Source organism: Electrophorus electricus, chromosome 12 (assembly GCF_041902795.1).
Source record: "Electrophorus electricus isolate QZ-2024a chromosome 12, ASM4190279v1, whole genome shotgun sequence".
NCBI classification, from domain to species: Eukaryota; Metazoa; Chordata; class Actinopteri; order Gymnotiformes; family Gymnotidae; genus Electrophorus; species Electrophorus electricus.
In genome coordinates this window covers 11,449,536-11,467,500 of record NC_137508.1, presented here as the reverse complement: position 1 = coordinate 11,467,500, position 17,965 = coordinate 11,449,536, and the positions used below count along the sequence as shown (strand labels likewise).

The 17,965-nt window shown below is 41.5% G+C and overlaps 1 protein-coding gene across 3 annotated transcripts in view; it reads right to left on the bottom strand.

Moving 5' to 3' along the window:
• dctn1b (dynactin 1b) overlaps nucleotides 1-17,965 on the bottom strand; it is a 30,898-nt gene that overhangs the window by 8,052 nt on the left and 4,881 nt on the right. For 2 of the 3 annotated variants that reach the window (XM_081724070.1, XM_027023575.3), the window contains exons 2-17: nucleotides 17,065-17,316; nucleotides 16,812-16,887; nucleotides 16,633-16,664; nucleotides 11,451-11,471; nucleotides 8,639-8,656; nucleotides 7,767-7,787; nucleotides 6,600-6,770; nucleotides 5,864-6,061; nucleotides 5,420-5,624; nucleotides 5,226-5,304; nucleotides 4,989-5,148; nucleotides 4,482-4,586; nucleotides 4,077-4,268; nucleotides 3,783-3,896; nucleotides 3,251-3,403; nucleotides 76-236 (exon numbers count right to left, since the gene is read on the bottom strand). In XM_081724070.1, coding sequence (XP_081580196.1) covers nucleotides 76-236; nucleotides 3,251-3,403; nucleotides 3,783-3,896; nucleotides 4,077-4,268; nucleotides 4,482-4,586; nucleotides 4,989-5,148; nucleotides 5,226-5,304; nucleotides 5,420-5,624; nucleotides 5,864-6,061; nucleotides 6,600-6,770; nucleotides 7,767-7,787; nucleotides 8,639-8,656; nucleotides 11,451-11,471; nucleotides 16,633-16,664; nucleotides 16,812-16,887; nucleotides 17,065-17,292 — 1,934 coding nt within the window. In that variant the 5' untranslated portion in view covers nucleotides 17,293-17,316. The remainder of the gene's footprint in view (nucleotides 1-75; nucleotides 237-3,250; nucleotides 3,404-3,782; nucleotides 3,897-4,076; nucleotides 4,269-4,481; nucleotides 4,587-4,988; nucleotides 5,149-5,225; nucleotides 5,305-5,419; nucleotides 5,625-5,863; nucleotides 6,062-6,599; nucleotides 6,771-7,766; nucleotides 7,788-8,638; nucleotides 8,657-11,450; nucleotides 11,472-16,632; nucleotides 16,665-16,811; nucleotides 16,888-17,064; nucleotides 17,317-17,965) is intronic. The other variant, XM_081724069.1, reaches the window with a different exon arrangement.

The window sequence follows — 17,965 nt, the reverse complement described above, 5'->3', positions numbered from 1 at the left end:
ACCCACAGAGAGAGAGAGAGAGAGAGAGCGAGAGAGCGAGAGAGAGAGAGGGAGTGAAACAGTGTGTAGACGCACTGTTCGTATTTGTGCAGAGTAGCCTGCAGAAGGCTCAGAGAGTAAACAAGTCCAGCCGCAAAACTGAGCTGCTCCCCTGGTGCACCTCTCAGACCTGGCCTTTGTGAGCAGCTCTCTGTCAGATCAAACTTCTCCTGGGCCTGCTTACTGATCAGCTCCGCCTGCAACACACACATACAGACACACACCCACCTGAACATCAGACACCAAGAAATTCTGTTTGTCTCCAGACGTTTATCTCCAATGCATTGCCCCTCTTGACTATTAGCAGCTGTGCCAATCTTATAAGTCATTAGTGTGTCTTTAAGTAGACTTTGTGTGTTTTTTGTGAACCTTGCACCTTCCCATCTGTTTGCACTTGACATTCTCACTTGCATATGCCTAGTGTATGCCAGATTCTTGGTTGTTTTTGTATCATATTGCCTTTACTTTGTTTTTTTATTTACTCGTTTAACATCTCTGAGTGCAACTCTGCCAGCATCAGTCAGCATGGATGAAGTCTTGGTGCAGCTACCACAGCACCTTCAGCAATAGCAAGACCAACTACATTTGCAACATCAAGCTTTAGAATCAACTCCATTGTGGAAGTCCTAACTTGCCAGCTGACTGCTTTTTGTGTGTTATCTGAATCCAATGCTATAGGAGAGGTGGAGATGAAACTCCCTGATGTTCCCCAAGATTCAGTTATCCAAGGTATGACAGTAAACCTTAGGTTTGGGGGCCTGATTTGATGCATCTTTACCTGGTACATAGCCCTTGTAGTTTTCCTATAGAACATTACAAGGTTGCTTTTGTAGTTTTTATTTTCTCACAATGCAAGAGCTTGGACACTGAAGCAGTTTGGGAACTACAAACTCCTTTTTTTGGCAAAAACAAGGAGATAAGACCACTACTGAATGTGTGCTACGTAACTTTACATGTTGGCAATGTTGTTGGGATGGAATAACCAAGAGCTGATCACCAGTTTTTATCAAGAACTACACCAAACGTGTCTGCCATGATGATCCACTATCCCTAAACCAGTTTAATTCTTTGGTTATTTGGCTGGATAACCTGCTGCATGATCGAAAGTCATGTACTTGAAGAACTTCAAACTCACACCCAGCTAGATCCCACGTCACACTTCAAGAATGACAACAAAGATTAGAATCTGGATTTTGTTTGTGGATGCCTCCGCTCACTTTTCCTGTCTGTATACAAATTTTGGCAGCGCAATAATGTTTCTGTTCTGTTCACTTCACTTTCACGTTGGGGATGGCCACCTGTTGGGCTCAGGTGTGTCAATAAAATTACCTATTACATATAACTCTAGGTGGGATTAACCCATGGGGAAACGAGACAGATCATAAGTCAATAGATCATAACTGACTCCATTCAACATTCTGTGATGTTAGGACTGCCATGCCTCCAAAAACATAACCCCCATCTTTCAAGGGGATTATAGCTTCAACATCTGAGTGGAAAGACCATACAGGGGATAGAACTCATTCTGTGGGAGTATCAGGATTTGAAGGTATTCAGCAAAAACATCACTACAGAACTCATCCCCTGCTTCAGTATTGTGAAGAATTTACAAAGCTTCCTGGATTTAATAAACCTTAATAAAGGACAATTAAAAATAAAAATCAGCACAGTGGCTATACAACTGACTGTGCTCATCAGAGGCACTCTACCCAGACATTCTTGATCTCTGGCTACAGAGGAGGCATTCAGCAACCTGAAAAATCAGTGCACAGCCTTCTTTTTTGGCTCAACCTGACCTCTCAAACCTGACCTCTTCCTGATCGAGGCCGACACCTCTGAAGAGGGAGTTGCGCTATGCTGACAGATGCTAGGAGATATGCCTAAGCTTCACTCAGTTGCCTTCTTCTTGAAGAAGCACTCCTCTGTGGAACATAATTATCTAGGCAGTCAGGAGCTACTAGCCCGTAAGATCGCCTCGCCATGGAGGAGTCAAGGCACCAGTTTGAGGGATCCCTTCATCTTTTAATCATTTAAAAAGACCATTGGAATCTGGAAAAATGTCCATTACCTCACTCTCTGCTAAGCCAGGCTGGCACTATTGTTCACTCATTGTCAATTTACAAGTTGCTTTATACCTGAACATTAAGGCTGATGCCCTATCCACATTTCATAAACCTGAAACCACCAATCCACATTATTTCTACATTCAGATTATTTCTCCTACCTGCTTGAATTTAATGTGCAACATTACGTGGAATCCTGTTCCATGTTTGCTCAGGCCAAGACCCCACACCAACTCCCAGCATGCATTTTGGAGACATTTCCAGTGGATTTCAGGGCTCTCAGAAGGTAGCTCCACCATTCTTGTCATTGCCAATTGCTTCTCGAAGGCTTGCTCCCAAGTCTCCCCAGTGCCTACCAAACAGCAAAAGCTCTGTTCCACTTTCTTTCTGAGTTTACTGGAGGATATAACATTGGGCTGAGGTATCTCAGGTCTGGAGGACAGGGAAATCACCAGGCCAGGTAGAGAGGTTGAAAAAGATATAACTGAAACTCAGCTATTATCTTTGTAGTTACTGCAGAGATCAGCTGAGGGATGGTGTAGGTTGCTCCCCTGGACCAATTATGCCCACAACTATCTTGGTGACTTGTCCTAAGGCCTCATCCTGTACCTCATCCTGTACCTCACCCTGTACCTCACCCCGTAACTCACCCTGTACCTCATCCTGTACCTCACCCTGTACCTCAGTGACAAGCCTCTGCTGTTCTGATGGAACCCTGACAGGAAGGCTGTTGCAGCAGTTGACTAGTGGTTTAAGGACAGCGAGGAGATGTAGACATCTGATCACATGAATCTGGAGATGGTCATTCAGAAGTTTTGTGTGTCACCGTCTGTTTCCCCAAGCCAGTAGTATCAGCTCCCCTGCAAGATGCTGAGTAACTCCGGCACTCTGCCTCTCCTGACTACTGACACCTGCTGTTCATTTATGTCATTAGTGTGTCTATTTAAAGTCTTTGTCTTGTATGCTTATCATGAAGCCTTACACCTTCCCATGTGTTTATGCCTTGCCAATCCTATTTGCATTTTTTATTGTATTGCATTTGCATTGTATATTGTCAGATCCTTGTTTGCTGTTCAGCTTTATTGTATTTGATGCTTTGCTTATCAAACTTTCTGATTTAGTGTCCACCAGCACCCAGGATCTGGTACCTTGCAGATGAGTCTGGGAATTAGCAGCAAGACAAGGATGCAGTCGTGATCTCCTCCATGTCTCAGGAATGACTCGGGCATAAAGGAAGTGAGCAGAGACACCTGTCTGTTTGCCTGAGCCACCTCCATTTTACGAAGCTCCATCTCAATGGCCTGGGATAAAACACACATATTCACACACATACAGTTGAGAATATATTGTGCGCAATCACTTCTCACTGGTGTGTTGACTAGATGTAAAAATGATGTGTTGTGTGATGATTGTAAAGTGTCCTTGGGTATTGAGAAAGGCGCAATGTAAATGTAACTTCATATCACATCATATCACATGCACAAACACACACATAATTATGGCACTGTTATAATAAAGTTAATCTACAATTTTAAAAAATATACCATGAAAGCTATGTGATCAGAATGTGTAGAATTGCAATATATAAATTAGTACAGTGCATCTTGAGTTGACTTTGAGTGTGTTTTAGAGTTTGTGCTTGTGTGTGTGCACATATGTGTTTATTTGTTTATGCCAGACCTTTGCATGCGCTTTAGTTTCTGCAAATTTGATCTTGAAGTCAAAGATCTCCGCGGGTGGCTGTTGTGGCTCGGCACTGGCCTCCTGTTGGCTCATCAGCTCTTGGTTCGCCTCCTACACAACACATTACACACAGGCACAGACAGGCTAACTTTCAAAATCAACAGGTCACGCACATATTTATGCATTCCCAAATCTGTTACTTGAGCTGTGATTCAGAGTACATAAATCGAGAGACAGCAGAGAGCGGTGTGTTTGGGGCTGTCGCTGGATTGTGATTGGCTGAAGCAGTACCTGAAGATGTGCGGTCAGCTCTCTGTATTTCTGGATGGTGTGCTGGTAGTCTGCTACAGTCTCCTGCGCCGCCTCCACCCGCTTCTCGGCCTCCCTCACCCTGGCTGCACTCAGGTCCAGCTGCTCCCTCAGCTCCAGCTCCGTCTCCCTGGCATTCTCCTGCAGCTCATCATTCATCTCATTAATGGCCTCCTGTAACACACACGTAAACAAAGGTACCCACCCATTGTTGGATGCGGAATTGTAGCTTATCACACTTGAGATAGCAGTGTGCACAGCTTAATTAGTCCGGCAGCATGTGCAAAATCTCAAAAGATGAGAAATGCTTTGCACAAGTTAGCTAATAAGTTGATTTCCTTGCACAGACACACGCACAGAGAGATTGATAGGAGCATGTCCACTCACCAGGTCAGTCACGGTCTCTCTGAGCTCCCGTACTTTCTCCTCCAGGTCCAGGTTACGCTCCGTAAGGGTCTCCACCATCTCTTCTGCTCCAAGGGCAGCATCCACCTTAGAATTATTATAGAAACATCCCCTTTATGGTCTCACTCATTACAGAGCACCCTACACTGATTAATGACACCACTGATACCTGACAAAAAAATGGAAAATGTGTTACACAATTTTACCCGTCTTATTTCAAACATGTATCATGAACATAAAGTTCTGACAACACTATTTGGCAGTGGACACTTGACACTGGTTTGCAATTTTACCTGTATGTTATTTCAAGCATGTGTCATGAACATAAAGTTCTTATTATTTGCTGCTGGCTATGTTGTGTGAAGCTTTCTGGGTTATCTGTTGGGTTTTCAGGGTTATCTGTTGGGTTTTCTGGATTATTTGTTAGGTTTTCTGGGTTATCTGTTGAGTTTTCTGGGTTATCTGTATACTACAGAAAGCTCAAATTACCTGTTCTTTCAGTTCGTCTATGGTCTTCTCTGCCATCTTCATCTCTTCCTGTATTTTCTCTTTCTGCATCCTCAGTGCATCCAGCTCAAAATTTTTCTTCTCCATCTGCTTCTGCAGTTTTATGTGCTCCTGTTTCTCAGATGCGGACAGGTCACGCATTCTGACACAGATAACAGTGAATGAATATAAGGTCTTGCTATAGTCTCTGAACTACCTAGAAAACACAAACACACTCACCGCACCAAAGCTTCTTTCAAACGGGCATTTTGTTCCTCTAGTTGTTTCACATGGTAACTAGAAGCTGCTCCATCAGAGCCTGCAGGTCAATAACACAGAGAATAAGGCTTGGAGTTAATGAGAAGTATAATAATGAAAATAACATAATAAGAAGAGGAGACTAATCGTTAAGCCGAGCATGTGTGCATGTATACCTTTCTCCTCTATCTCATGTTTGAGGATCTCCAGATCCATGGTCAGCTCCTCCACCTTCTCTTTCAGGGCATCGGCCTCCTGCTGCAGAGACTCCGCCCTCTCCTCGGCCATCTCCTTGTCCAAGGTGGCCATCTCAATGGCGTCGGCTGTATCAGCCATCTCCTCCATATAATGTTCCTTTGCCTCCAGAGCATCCTTTGCCTCCTATCATAAAGACCCCAGCAAAAATCATGCATTCTTCAAACACTGCAAATGTACCAAAGGTTCTTTTCACCATCTTCTTTGAACGGTCAATTTCAATTCAATTTCAGTTGTGTGCGCGTGTGCGAGTATGAGTGCGCGTGTGAGTACATGGATATGTGAGTGTGAGTGCACACGTGTGTGTGTGTTTGTGTGTGTGTGTGTGTGTGTGTGTGTGTGTGTGTGTGTGTGTGTGTGTGGACCTTCTTGGCCTCTTTGAGCTGTTTCTGAAGCTCATTCTGCTGTTCCTGCATCTTGCTCTTCCATTCATGCAGCTGCTCCAGCTGGATCTTGTGCTTCTCCAGCTCCTTCAGTTTGGCCTTGTCCTCGGCCCGCTTCATCCGCAGAGTCTCCAACTTCTCCTCCAGATCTTTAACCTGTGCCCGCAGAGCCTCTTCCTCCTGACACACACAAACACACACACACACACACACACACACACACACACACACACAAATACACAGCTCATCATCCCCCTTTATTTTAAAGGTACACTGGGAGCATAAAGTGAGTGGATGCACACAGCCAGGACAGGATGTGACCTTTTGACTGCTTACAGATGCTAAAGAATGACTTTGTGTCCTGAGACTGCACTATAGTTAGTGGGTCCAGAGTTTCATGTGTAAATGTTAGCGTAAATTTTCCCTCACGCTGGTGCACATGACACACTCACACACGCATCAGTTTATCTATAATGTCACCCTGATAATTAAGCAATGAGACATAAAGTTCATGTCATTAAACACTATAATGTCTTTTGAAAAAAATATATAAACCCCCCAAAATGAATAACAGTAAAATTGAATTCTGAAAGTCTGTTGTCTAGTAATGAGAAAATCATTAATAAATGATTCTGGAGTGTCTCTAAATCTGGCTGTAGCAATGATGTATTCATGGTGGTTGCTGGAGACAATCAGAGAGTAAACAGCAGTTTCACACCTTACTGGGAGCTGGGATGGGAGGAGCTCCAGGTGAGGGGAGTGTACCAACAGGGGAGGGGATAACAGGAGCAGCCAATGGGGTTTGAGCAGGTGTGCTTGGTTCACTGCTGCTCATCTCCCCAGCCGAGGCAGAGCCAGAACCCACCTTCACCCCCACCCCTGCCCGTGCCTGACACACAGACACAGAGGGAAAGCATATTCAACTGTCATATACTGCAGTCACTTACATTAAAAGCTCACTGTAATAGCATTTGATGACTGCAATACATACAATAATTTTTTATTTGTTTGTTTTTTTTTACTTTATGCTAACCATGTTCTGCTGCATCATTCAAGCTTTGGGGTATCCTCTCTCTAAGAGGAGGTAATATTATTAACCCACTGCTCCGCAGAGTAGCATATTCGAGCTATACTTTGAACACGGTGGAGCCCGTTAGCATAAAATAAGACAGAAATTTGTCCTGTTTTCATATATTATGGATGTTTGTATATATATGTATTCATATTTGTGAAACCTTTAAGGAGAGTTATGTTGTTCTCTTTCATGATATGGTGATAGAGGCATGACATATGGCAACTCCCCCCCGCTGACTCAAAATTCAATTATCCCGTTATATTTGTACGTCTATTTTAGGTTGACTATATATGTTATTTGTCGTTTGGCCATGTCTTTACCCATTTTGACTCTGATGAAGACACAGTAGTGTCAAAATGTTAGTCTGTTTGCACAATTAAAGGCTGAAAATGTATCAGTGTGCTACGGTCCTCTTCTGTCCTTTTATAATGAATGAATTACCTTTGAGATTTTACTTTTAGGTTAAATCAATTAAAAGGTTTATCAAATGTGTTTTATGGTAATGTCTGGATCCTTTGATATGGGCTGCATCTGCCCTGGACATGTGTCTGTATTATGTACTTCAGAACATAACTCAGCACTTAGCATTAGTGTACTTAGTTACATCCATGAAAAAAGAACATATCCATAGCTGTATTCAAATGCACATCCATACATACACAGAGTAAGCACTACAAGGTACTCCTGCTTCAAGAGATCAGTTAAACCCATAGGTGACAGGGCTTCACTTTTTCTATTGATGTTACACATGATACACACATACACAAACACGCATGAATGGCTTAGTGTTACTCTTGAGTTGAAACTCACCTTAGGTCTCCGGGTTGTAGTCTGAGGAGGGAACACACACATACACACACCACACAAACATGCACAGCCATTGTGATTCAGGAGTTTGAAGTGAGGATAAAACAGTTAGGAATTGGGAAGAGAATAGAGATTGTCTGGATTAGTGAAGAGAAAAAAACACAGGTCTTGTATGTATATATGTGCATGTGTGCATGTTTGCGTGTAGGCTAAATTACATCTTCTTCCATCACACCATAAGTACTGTACAGTGGACCCACATATGAATGCACACCCATTCATTCAAACAGAATTTAAAAATCATTACAAACTTTCTAGTTCGCCTGGTACCACCAAGGTCAAAACGTGCGCACACACACACACACTGGCCTGCTCACAGCTGGATTGTTACACTGAGAAAATCACAATTCACACTCAGACAAAACCCCTCTGTATCTAACTGCAGACACATCCACAAATCTGGAACTTTGACAGTGACATATCTTAAAACTGTTGAACAAAGCCTTTTTGCACAATTCAGCAATGCTTGTTATTTCCAGTGTAATGTGAGTTTACTTTTAGAAAATGTAACACCACAAAAAAAATTAAAAATCCCAAAATTTCATAAAAAGGCAAAATAATAATGGACAAGAGATTCATACTACTTTGTGCACCTGTTTGCATATACCTGTGCATGCATGCATGTGTGTGTGTGTTTGTGTGTGTGTGTGCATCTGAAAATGTAACTTGATTTACGCTTACTCATTCCCTTTCAATCCTCTCAAAAGCACTTTTCAGAAGTGCACAAATTACTAACGCACTCATGCGGATGTGATCACTATGGACAAAGCCAAGGCACAGTAATACGTTCATTTAAAAAATCAGATGCAGTGTACCTTACGAGGAGCAGGCGTCTGTCTCATCATTTTGGCGAGTGAAGAAGACACGCACACAGACACACACAAACAGCCGGGCAGAAAAAGAGCAAAAGGATAGCAAGTGTTCAGTCACAGTAACAGAGAGACACAGAGAGGAGAGCAAGCCAAAGCTCCTGTAAAGCCACAAATATGCACACAGCGGCAGGCAAGCTGGGGCCAGACACCCACCCACCCACCCACCCACCCACACACACACACACACACACACACACACACAAATGATGCTGCAGGTAATCGGTGCTGCTGCTGAAATGGTTGCTCAGATTCTTCGTCCCTCTGTGTCTGCGGCAGCAGCGGGACCGTTCCCTTTTAGAACACACGGCCTAGACTTCTCCTCGTTCTCATCTCGCCTCTCCTCGGCATTCCGATTACAGCACTGTCATCGCTCCCTCACACCGAGTAGCCATCCCTCTCTTCCTCTGTATCCATCTCTCTCCCTCTCTCTCTGGCCTTTCTGTTAATCTCCTCCTCCTCTCTGCCTCCCTCTCCCTGCTGCTCTTCCGTGCCAACGGCTGCCTAGCAAGCGCATTACATCACCAGCCTCCCTCCCTCCCTGCTGGGTGAGAGCCACAGAGAAGAAAGAGAGAGAAAGGGAAGGAACAAGGGTGAGGGGGTGGGGTGGGTCGAACTGATGGAAGTCTGCCCTGTATCCTAGCAACAAGGGTTAATTATGCTGGCTTTCCAAAACAATGGGGCAAGAGGGTATACTTGTGTGTGTGTGTGTGTGTGTGTGTGTGTGTGTGTGTGTGTGTGTGTGTGTGTGTGTGTGAGTGTGTGTGTGTGTGTGCGCGTGTGCCTATGTATAGATAGTGGGCCATTTTCCTGGATTTACTATTAACAAGTTGTAAATCTTTATTTAAATCTTAAGTGGACGTTTGTGTGTGTGTCTTCCTATCTGTCCATTTTAAACCTACGACTATGCTTAGAATGAGCAGATGCAACATCATTTGAATACACGTTACACATCGCTCAAATTTCTTATGAAGTGAAAAGAAGGAAGAGAGGGTGCAGGGCAGAAAGAGGGAGTGAGTGAGCGAGAATTGCAGACCACAAACAAACTGATAGATCAGATTACAGTTGTGCAGAGCTGGCAAGGGACGCATGAGATGCTTGGAGAGATGGAGAAGTAGGACGACAGCAGAAGAGCTTTGTCACCTAGTCACTTTACATTAAGTCTCTTTGCTCAGTTCTTTTAATCAACTCACACATCATTACCACATTCTACACTGCTACAGACACACACCGTATGATTAAATTCACTTACAGTGCAGTGTCTGCGTGTGTTGGACAATAACACAATCACAGCGTTTGTTGTTTTGGTTCTGTAGTCCAGCATATTATTTCAAATAAATGACTATGAGGTTCTAGTGCATACTGTGAGGTTATGAGTGATCAGATTACATGCATACATTACACAATGACTGTGTCTATACAATCCTGGATACTTACTTTTAAAACGCTTCAGTCAAATGTATCACTTTTTACTGCTTGCTTGATCTATGTTACAGTGGAAAATGAAATACATTGATCTAATTACTGCCTATCCAGCATGAATAAAGTATTAGAAAACTAACACCTTGCACTAGTATGTACACACATTTCATATTCGTTTTAAATGAGTTACTGAATAATTCACAGCTACTAAATAGCTTAGCAAGTGCAAAAACTAAATAAAAGTCCTGGACTATAAGAGGTTAGCATAAACTAACAAAAAAATATAATTTATGTTTCTTATTAATTGTATAAAATGCTTCACATTGCTTAAAAGGATGCTTAATGCTTCTTAACATAAGAGAAACACTAAATCATGGGAGGAAACTTTTGTTTGTCAATAAATGTGATGAGAAAACGCAAGTAGTGTTTACTGCTTCTTTATCTGACTACAGTCTGAGTTCTGAAACACCATGTGAACACCTAAAGAACACCTGTCTAAAAGAAGAACCTTTGCAGAGGTGGATATTTTAGCAGAATGACCCGTGGTAGCCCCTGCCAAACTGCAGTCAGCCTTCTGACCAAAAGAGCTTCGGCAAGCACTCTGACGTAGTACACACAGCGTAGTCAAACAGCGACTGGCGTGGGCAGAGACCTGAATTAATTCTCTCTTGGAACACCCATAAGCCATGGATATCATCAGAAGAAACTGAAAACGCATATGTAAACGGTTTATAAATGTACAGGAGCTAATTCACAAATTGACACAGTAGTTTACTGACACTGTATCTTCAAGTAAAGAATTCTTGCTTAACATATGGCTATTAAGCTTTTCATGCATGCAGTACTATGAATTCGCTAATGTTTAGACTAAAAACACAAAACACTGTTTCAATGGATCATAGTCCTAAAATGGCAAGTCAAGATTCATCTTCTGAGCATGAGTCTGATCATGATGTTTATGACTGACTTGTGTTTTAGCTGGCTGCTGTAAAGATCCACCTAAACCGACATTGTAATATGGCATTTGGGAAATACATCTTTCACACCACACTTAACTGTCTCTTTCTCTCTCTGCACATAGAGAAACATACACATAAGCATGCTGATTCATTGTACACCTAAGCATAGGAATCAGACACTGCCAGCCAGACTGCGGTTACTAGCAAACTTAAACAGACTGACAAGAAATGGGAATCCATGATGCCAACACACAACTGATACACAGAATCGCTAATATAGTCAACACACATGTTAATGACAGGTTGACGGCATGCACTGCAGCCGTTCACAGAGAGGTATTTTCTACAGTTACAGAGGTTAGAGAAACATGCAACACCTTTTTGGGTTTGGCTCCTCGCTGCACACTCAGAGGAAGAAGAAAAAGGTGAAAGGTTAAAGGTCAACAATAATGCTGGCAGAGGACGTGGACTGCACACATATACACACACGCTGCTCTCTTCAAAGTGCTAATGGTATGAGATCACAAGTGTCCAAATATAGTATAGTAAGGCTACAGACAGGCAGAGTGTTAAGGAGAGTAATATAAAAAGTGAATTCTTGCAAGTTTTTGTCCGGTTCGTTGGAGTTTAAGGTGGAGGTCAATGGATACAGGACATTAAACATCTTTAATACATAATTACTGTTTCGATTACTACATTGTTTTAGGTATATAATGCATTTTAACAGAAACAAACAACTACAGAGACAAAGGGGTGATAAGTGAATGTCAAGATGTCAATGAGCAATGAGGAACAGGCACATACAGCTTTCAACTATATCCCCCTCTGCTGGACATAAAAGATCTTTTTCTTTCTTTTTTTTACAGACTTTGGCAAACATTCTCATGCAGAGTGACTAACGTTTATCAGTATGACAATGTGTGTAAAGCCTGGGAAAAGAACTCATGACCTTGGTGTTAAGTAGCACCTTCCTGTACCTTCTGTATCATGGGAATTCCACCAACATTTCAAAAGCTCAGTGTAATTCATTCAGTGTAATTGAGAAGTAAACAAAACCATGCAGTGTTCCAAAGAAAAATTGTCCATTCTTGAAAAATATATAGTGTTAAGGTCATGAATCTGTGATAATGTCTACAACCTAAATCTAGCTATTTTAATTGTTATCTGGTGAAGCCACACATGATTACTGAGGTTCTGAATTGGTTTGAGAGAATCTCTCCCAAAGAAACAACTTTTCTCAGCTGCCTGAAACACTTTGTTGGATTAGAGCTTTTCAAAGTTTGTAAACAAAGATGACAGCGTACACATTCAAACTGCCATTAATCCACAGTGTCAATCCACTGGTATCTCCTGGTGCAGGGAGCCAAGCATCAGGAGGAGTGAGGAGCAAGGCTCTGGTTAAAATAAGGTTTCTTCAAAACTTATAGGGCAGTGCGCTGTAGTAGATGTAGTAATGGGAGGAGTGAGAGTTTGGTCATTACTTGACACTGGTTCTATGGTAACAACAATTACAGAGTTTTTTTAGACAACATTTTTGGTCCCAGGTACAGGACAGGTTAGTCATGTAGCTGGCGTCATCTTAAGGCAGCCAACAGATTTGAGATACCCTAACTACTTAAAGCTTGATGTAGAAGTACTTGGGAAAACCTTTACCTGGGTGTCCTGGTAGTAAAATTCTTTGGATGTAGTTACTCAGTAACAGAAGGCTTCAGTGCTAGGGCTGTTGGGTATAAATGTTTTAACCTGTTGTTACCAAGTTGTTTAGCCAACATGCAGCTATTCTATTTCGCTTACCTAGTTTGCAGGCTGGGGGCACTGCCTGGAAACGGGGATTGACTGAATGCCAGACTTTTGATCAATTGGTAAAGCCTGGTAGCTTGGGTAAATTAACTGCTCCTAGAGGCCCAGAAATACATATTCCTGCTGGGTCTAGGGTTATGGTGCCAGCAGTCTGCCTTCAGGAGTCAGCTCCACAGGTTACATATGCTCTGTTAGAGCCAGTGGGTATGTCTTTACCCCCAGGAGTTCTGGAGCATTTTGTCCAATAACCAAAGGTGCTGTAGATATCCCTGTTCTTAATTCAGTCCAATAACTAGAAGTTTGGTCTTTGCTTCCTAAGTACAGAGAGGTGTTCCATCAGGAGGAGGGAGATGTGGAATGTACCAATTGAACTGAGCAAGAGATCCCTATCTAAGATGATGTTGCGATGTGACAGTGGTACCCCCCCACGCACCCACCCACCACCACAGTATATATTGATGAAAGGTGAAAGAGTACATTCAAGAGCTTTTTAAATCAGGATATAGTGTGGGTGAGCAGAGTCCCTATTTCTTCTCCTATTGTGGTGGTTGTGAAGAAGTTTGGCTCTATTTGCCTGTGTGTATCATCAGTTGAATGGCAAAACCAGAAAAGATGCTTTTCCATTACCAAGAATTCCATAACCAGGGTGCTGTTCACTCAGTGCATTGGTGTCCAACCCAGTTTAGACCTTGGATGTGAGTTTGGGTTGATTGTAACATAACTCACAGGGACTGTAACTGTAATGGGAGGTGTGGTGGATGTAGGAGGTAGGACCCTAATATGAGAGATATTTTACATGTAACATGTAAATATGAGAAAATCTCTTCCCAAGAAACAACTTTTCTCAGCTGCCTGACTTTCCACACTTTGGTGGAACAGAGCTTTTCAAAGTTTGGAAACAAAGATGCCATAAATGCCGTAAACAAAGATGCGAAACGCCGTAAATGTAATGTAAATGTAAATGTAAAGATGATGGCATACACATTCGAAATGGAAGTGCCATTAAGCCACTGTGTTGCTTTTTTGTAAGAGCTAATTCAATTAACAAAGAATTAAGATATTTTAACTGTGTAGGGAGTAGCACCCTACTAGCGATAAGTGGGCTCAATAACTGAGTCTTTGGGGCCCAGTGAACACTGGTGATAGTGACAGTAGCCAGTTAAAGGCCGGGCTCTAGGACCCAGCAAAGTAGCAGTGTTAGTGTGGAGCAGCGAAGCAGTTGCAAATGAATATTAGTCTGGGTGATTTGCAGTTAGTGTGATCTGCTGAAGCAATAGGGCTTGGCGATATCGAAATTGGCTTTGTACCACTGAACGATTCCGTGTCGGTAGTCTGATATGCGGGGAAGTTCAATAACAGGGTTCCTTCATTTCCAAGGGAAAGAAACGAGGGTTGGATAGTCTGGGATTGTCTGTTCGCTATTTAGTAGTTCCTTCAGGGGTCCATATGTGTATCGACATTTTACTTTTATTCTTATAGAACAATGATACAGGCATTTAGATTTAATAAGGTAAATTGAAAAACAAAGTCTCACAATAATGACAGAATTTACTCCCTTTATAGTAGATTAATCATTATGTTACAACAGCCATTTTGTACCACTTGTTCTGTATAGTAATTGATCAGGCAGATTAGTGTAAAGATTATTTTATATAGCAAGCTAGCAGCTTCAAAACGGGTGCAGTCAGTACTCCTGCTACCTCTAATATCGTTTCATATTTCTGGCTGTTTCATCTTATTCTTGACTTTAGTTTTCAATATACTAGGGCCACAGTTAATGATTACTTAAATTGTAGTTAACTATAGCTAGTTGGCGTCAGCATATTAACATCACGAGAAACTGCTAGCATTAGCTTTGTTAGCTATACTGTCTATAACTCCACACACGACCCAGTCCATTGACAGTACAGTCCACCTTGCGTGAATGTGTATCTGTATTGTAGTACAATAATGTGTATCTGAATATACATGAACCTATGCTCAGTGGGCTAAGGAGTATAATAATCAGTCATTACAAGAATAAACTATGATCACCCAATATTCTGGATGTTTTGTACATGATCACAGCACATAGTATGCATCGAGTGACTTGTAGGTGCAGTTTCTCTTTAGTGTAAACGGTTGGTTTCTCAATCAGATAATTAAAAATATCTGAACTGGTGGCCAATTTGAAATACCATCTTCCCAGTCTATTATTCTTTAGCTATCTGGGAGAATTTCTTATGTTGGCAAGGTAAGTTTGTTCATATAACTGATATGATTCACATAGGGACTTAGAGTAGATTCTGCCATTATTGTAAGACCTTTATCTTGAAGGGCCTTATTAAATCTAAATGTATAAGAATATACATCGTCATTTAAGGATAAAGGTGAAATAATTCTTTGATATACATACATAAAATATCTTGACATCTTATCTTATTAATTGATTTAGATGTTAAAGAAATAGGATATCCAATGTGGAACAATGCCACAAATGTCAACTTCCATTACCAAAATATGTGAGCATCCTTTTGGTGACATTGCTCCTGAAAATATCTATTATAACAATTACGAAATGTCTTGTAACGCTTTCCATATTTCCCACTTACCAGCAAGCTTGGCACACCTTCACACATTGCATAGCAAGTACTGGAAGCCAGTACAGAAGAGTTTGCTCAGTTTTGTAGCCATGCGGCAAGACGTGTGTTCTGCATTGTGAGGGGAAATCTAATTTGCATGCTCTGCCAAAGGCAGAACCACAAAGAAGTCAGTGGTTGAAATTCAAGTCCTTCAATTCCAACAAGTCCATCAGTTCCAAATTTTGTGGTCCAATGAAAGTTTCAGGTTCACAGCCTGTAAGTATTCACTATTACTCAAAATGTTAAAAGCAAACAAGATAACTACTATGGGTTTTCCAAGTGTGGAATAGTTGGCTGTAACAGAGAACAGTAAGTCCAATGGCAGGACTTCAAACACCTTGGAAAGAACTGGACACTGTAATGAATGCTGACATTTCAAGCACACCAGTATTTACAGCTGCTCAGCCTGCAGACAGCAAGACAGGGGCAGAAAGTGTAGGTGTGAGAATGCTCTGGCAGTTGACCAATCAGAACAGAGTGGCGAGCTGATCAATTAGAGCAGACGGGCTGTATTCAAAATAGCTTACTACATACTACTCACATACTGATTGGGCCCCAAATCAGTAAGCAGTATGCAATCAAAATATTTTTTCCAGTACACAAAAGGTTCCTGGTTGACATACTACTCTGGACAAATATTCCAGTATGCGATCAGAGTTATCTTCATGGTGTTTTGCATCCAGTCATGCAATGGTGGCAAAAAATCTTTCACAAGTGGGTGGAATATTCATACGTTCATGTGAGCTCATAGTATTGTTTGTGTTTGTCACATACTGGATACTATACAGCATACTACTACAGGAACCAGTATGCAGTATTCTTTATTATTATTATTATTATTATCAGTTACATTTATATAGTGCCTCTCTCTCTCTCTCTCTCTCTCTCTCTCTCTCTCTATATATATATATATATATATAAACAATTATTTTCTTCACTTAAGCAATTAATGTGAAAATTTGGAAAAGTTGATGGAATTCCCCTTTTTAAGTCAAGCGATCAAGAGAAATAATAATAATAATAATAATAATAATAATAATAATAATAATAATAATAAATTTACTCAAAGGAATGGCACACACAAAAATACCTCCAAATCACATAAACACTTTGTTTATTGCAAGGCATTTGGACTCACCACTTTATTTGCCTTAGGAGCTTCCGGGATCTCTGTGAACAAGACAAGACTAAATTAAAGCCTGTAATTATCATATGAGTAAAATTTGACAGACAAGGCTGCGAAGAATTTGCACCACACCTGCATCAATTAATTCACATGTAAGTAATTCCACATGCAAAGCATGTAGGTAAACTCACCTCGTTTAAGGACTTTAGATGTTGCAGCATCAGGTGTGTCAGGTGATGTTTCTGCCCCATCATCCACCAACTGAATCTACATTTGGGTGGCGGTGGAGTATAAAAAAGAGAAACCAGGAGAAAGAATAAAGAAAGCCTGCAAAGTTTTGAACAACTAGAAGGCATGTAAACTCATTCTTACTTTAGTATGTCTTACTAGATAGGCTTATTACAAAATTACAGACTAAGCCTTGGCTTGGTAAGTGCTGATTACCTGTGACTGGCGCACAAATATGCCATGGTTCTCCAAGCAGGTGAAGTAGCGCTTGCCTTGCACTGTGCCGTCGTTCTTGCCTTTAGGCTCCTCCAGGATGACCCCGACCCATTTCCCAGAAGCAAAGAGTGTTGTGCCAATGTAGGCCACCGTGCCCCGATGACCCTTACCAATGACCTCCACCAGAGATCCGACCTTCACTGGGCGTCCTCCTCCATCTGAACTCATCCTGCTGCTGCCACTGCTGGTGGTCTGAGAGTGTAGAGAGAGAGTAGAGAGAGAGCGAGAGAGAGAGAGAGAGAGAGCGAGAGAGAGAGAGAGAGAGAGAGAGAGAGAGAGAGAGAGAGAGAAAGCTCTATGAACCATGCATGAATGACATTGTGGTCTTCTTGTGAAAAAATTTGCAAGGTTAAGGATCTACTTTTCTGCCTTAGTATATGGTTTATCCATTGAACATATGTCCCATATTTATCACAGCTAATTACCAGCCTAGAAAATACCATACTGGAGTGTTCCAATGTAACTTCATACAATCCTTTATATCCCATATGTCCCGTAGAGCTGGGCAACTAAATGTAGGATTGTGAGTTCATAAATCTGGATGGGTTATGCCACTGGGCTATAAAAGCAATACACCTTGCTATTGTATTTTTTGTATCTCTGCACATACTTTTGAGTATACAACCATGCAACATGCATATATGGAAAAAAATCATAAACTGCATAACACAATGCAGAAGTATACATTGTATCTTTCCTTGTACATTTTCTAGCATAATATAGTAATTCGGTAAATAGTAAATATATTTACTATTAATTTGGTTTGCTTCACTACTTTGACAGACCAAATGGCCCCAGCTGGCAAAACTATCATCACTTAAAATTAAGAAGGCTACTTCCC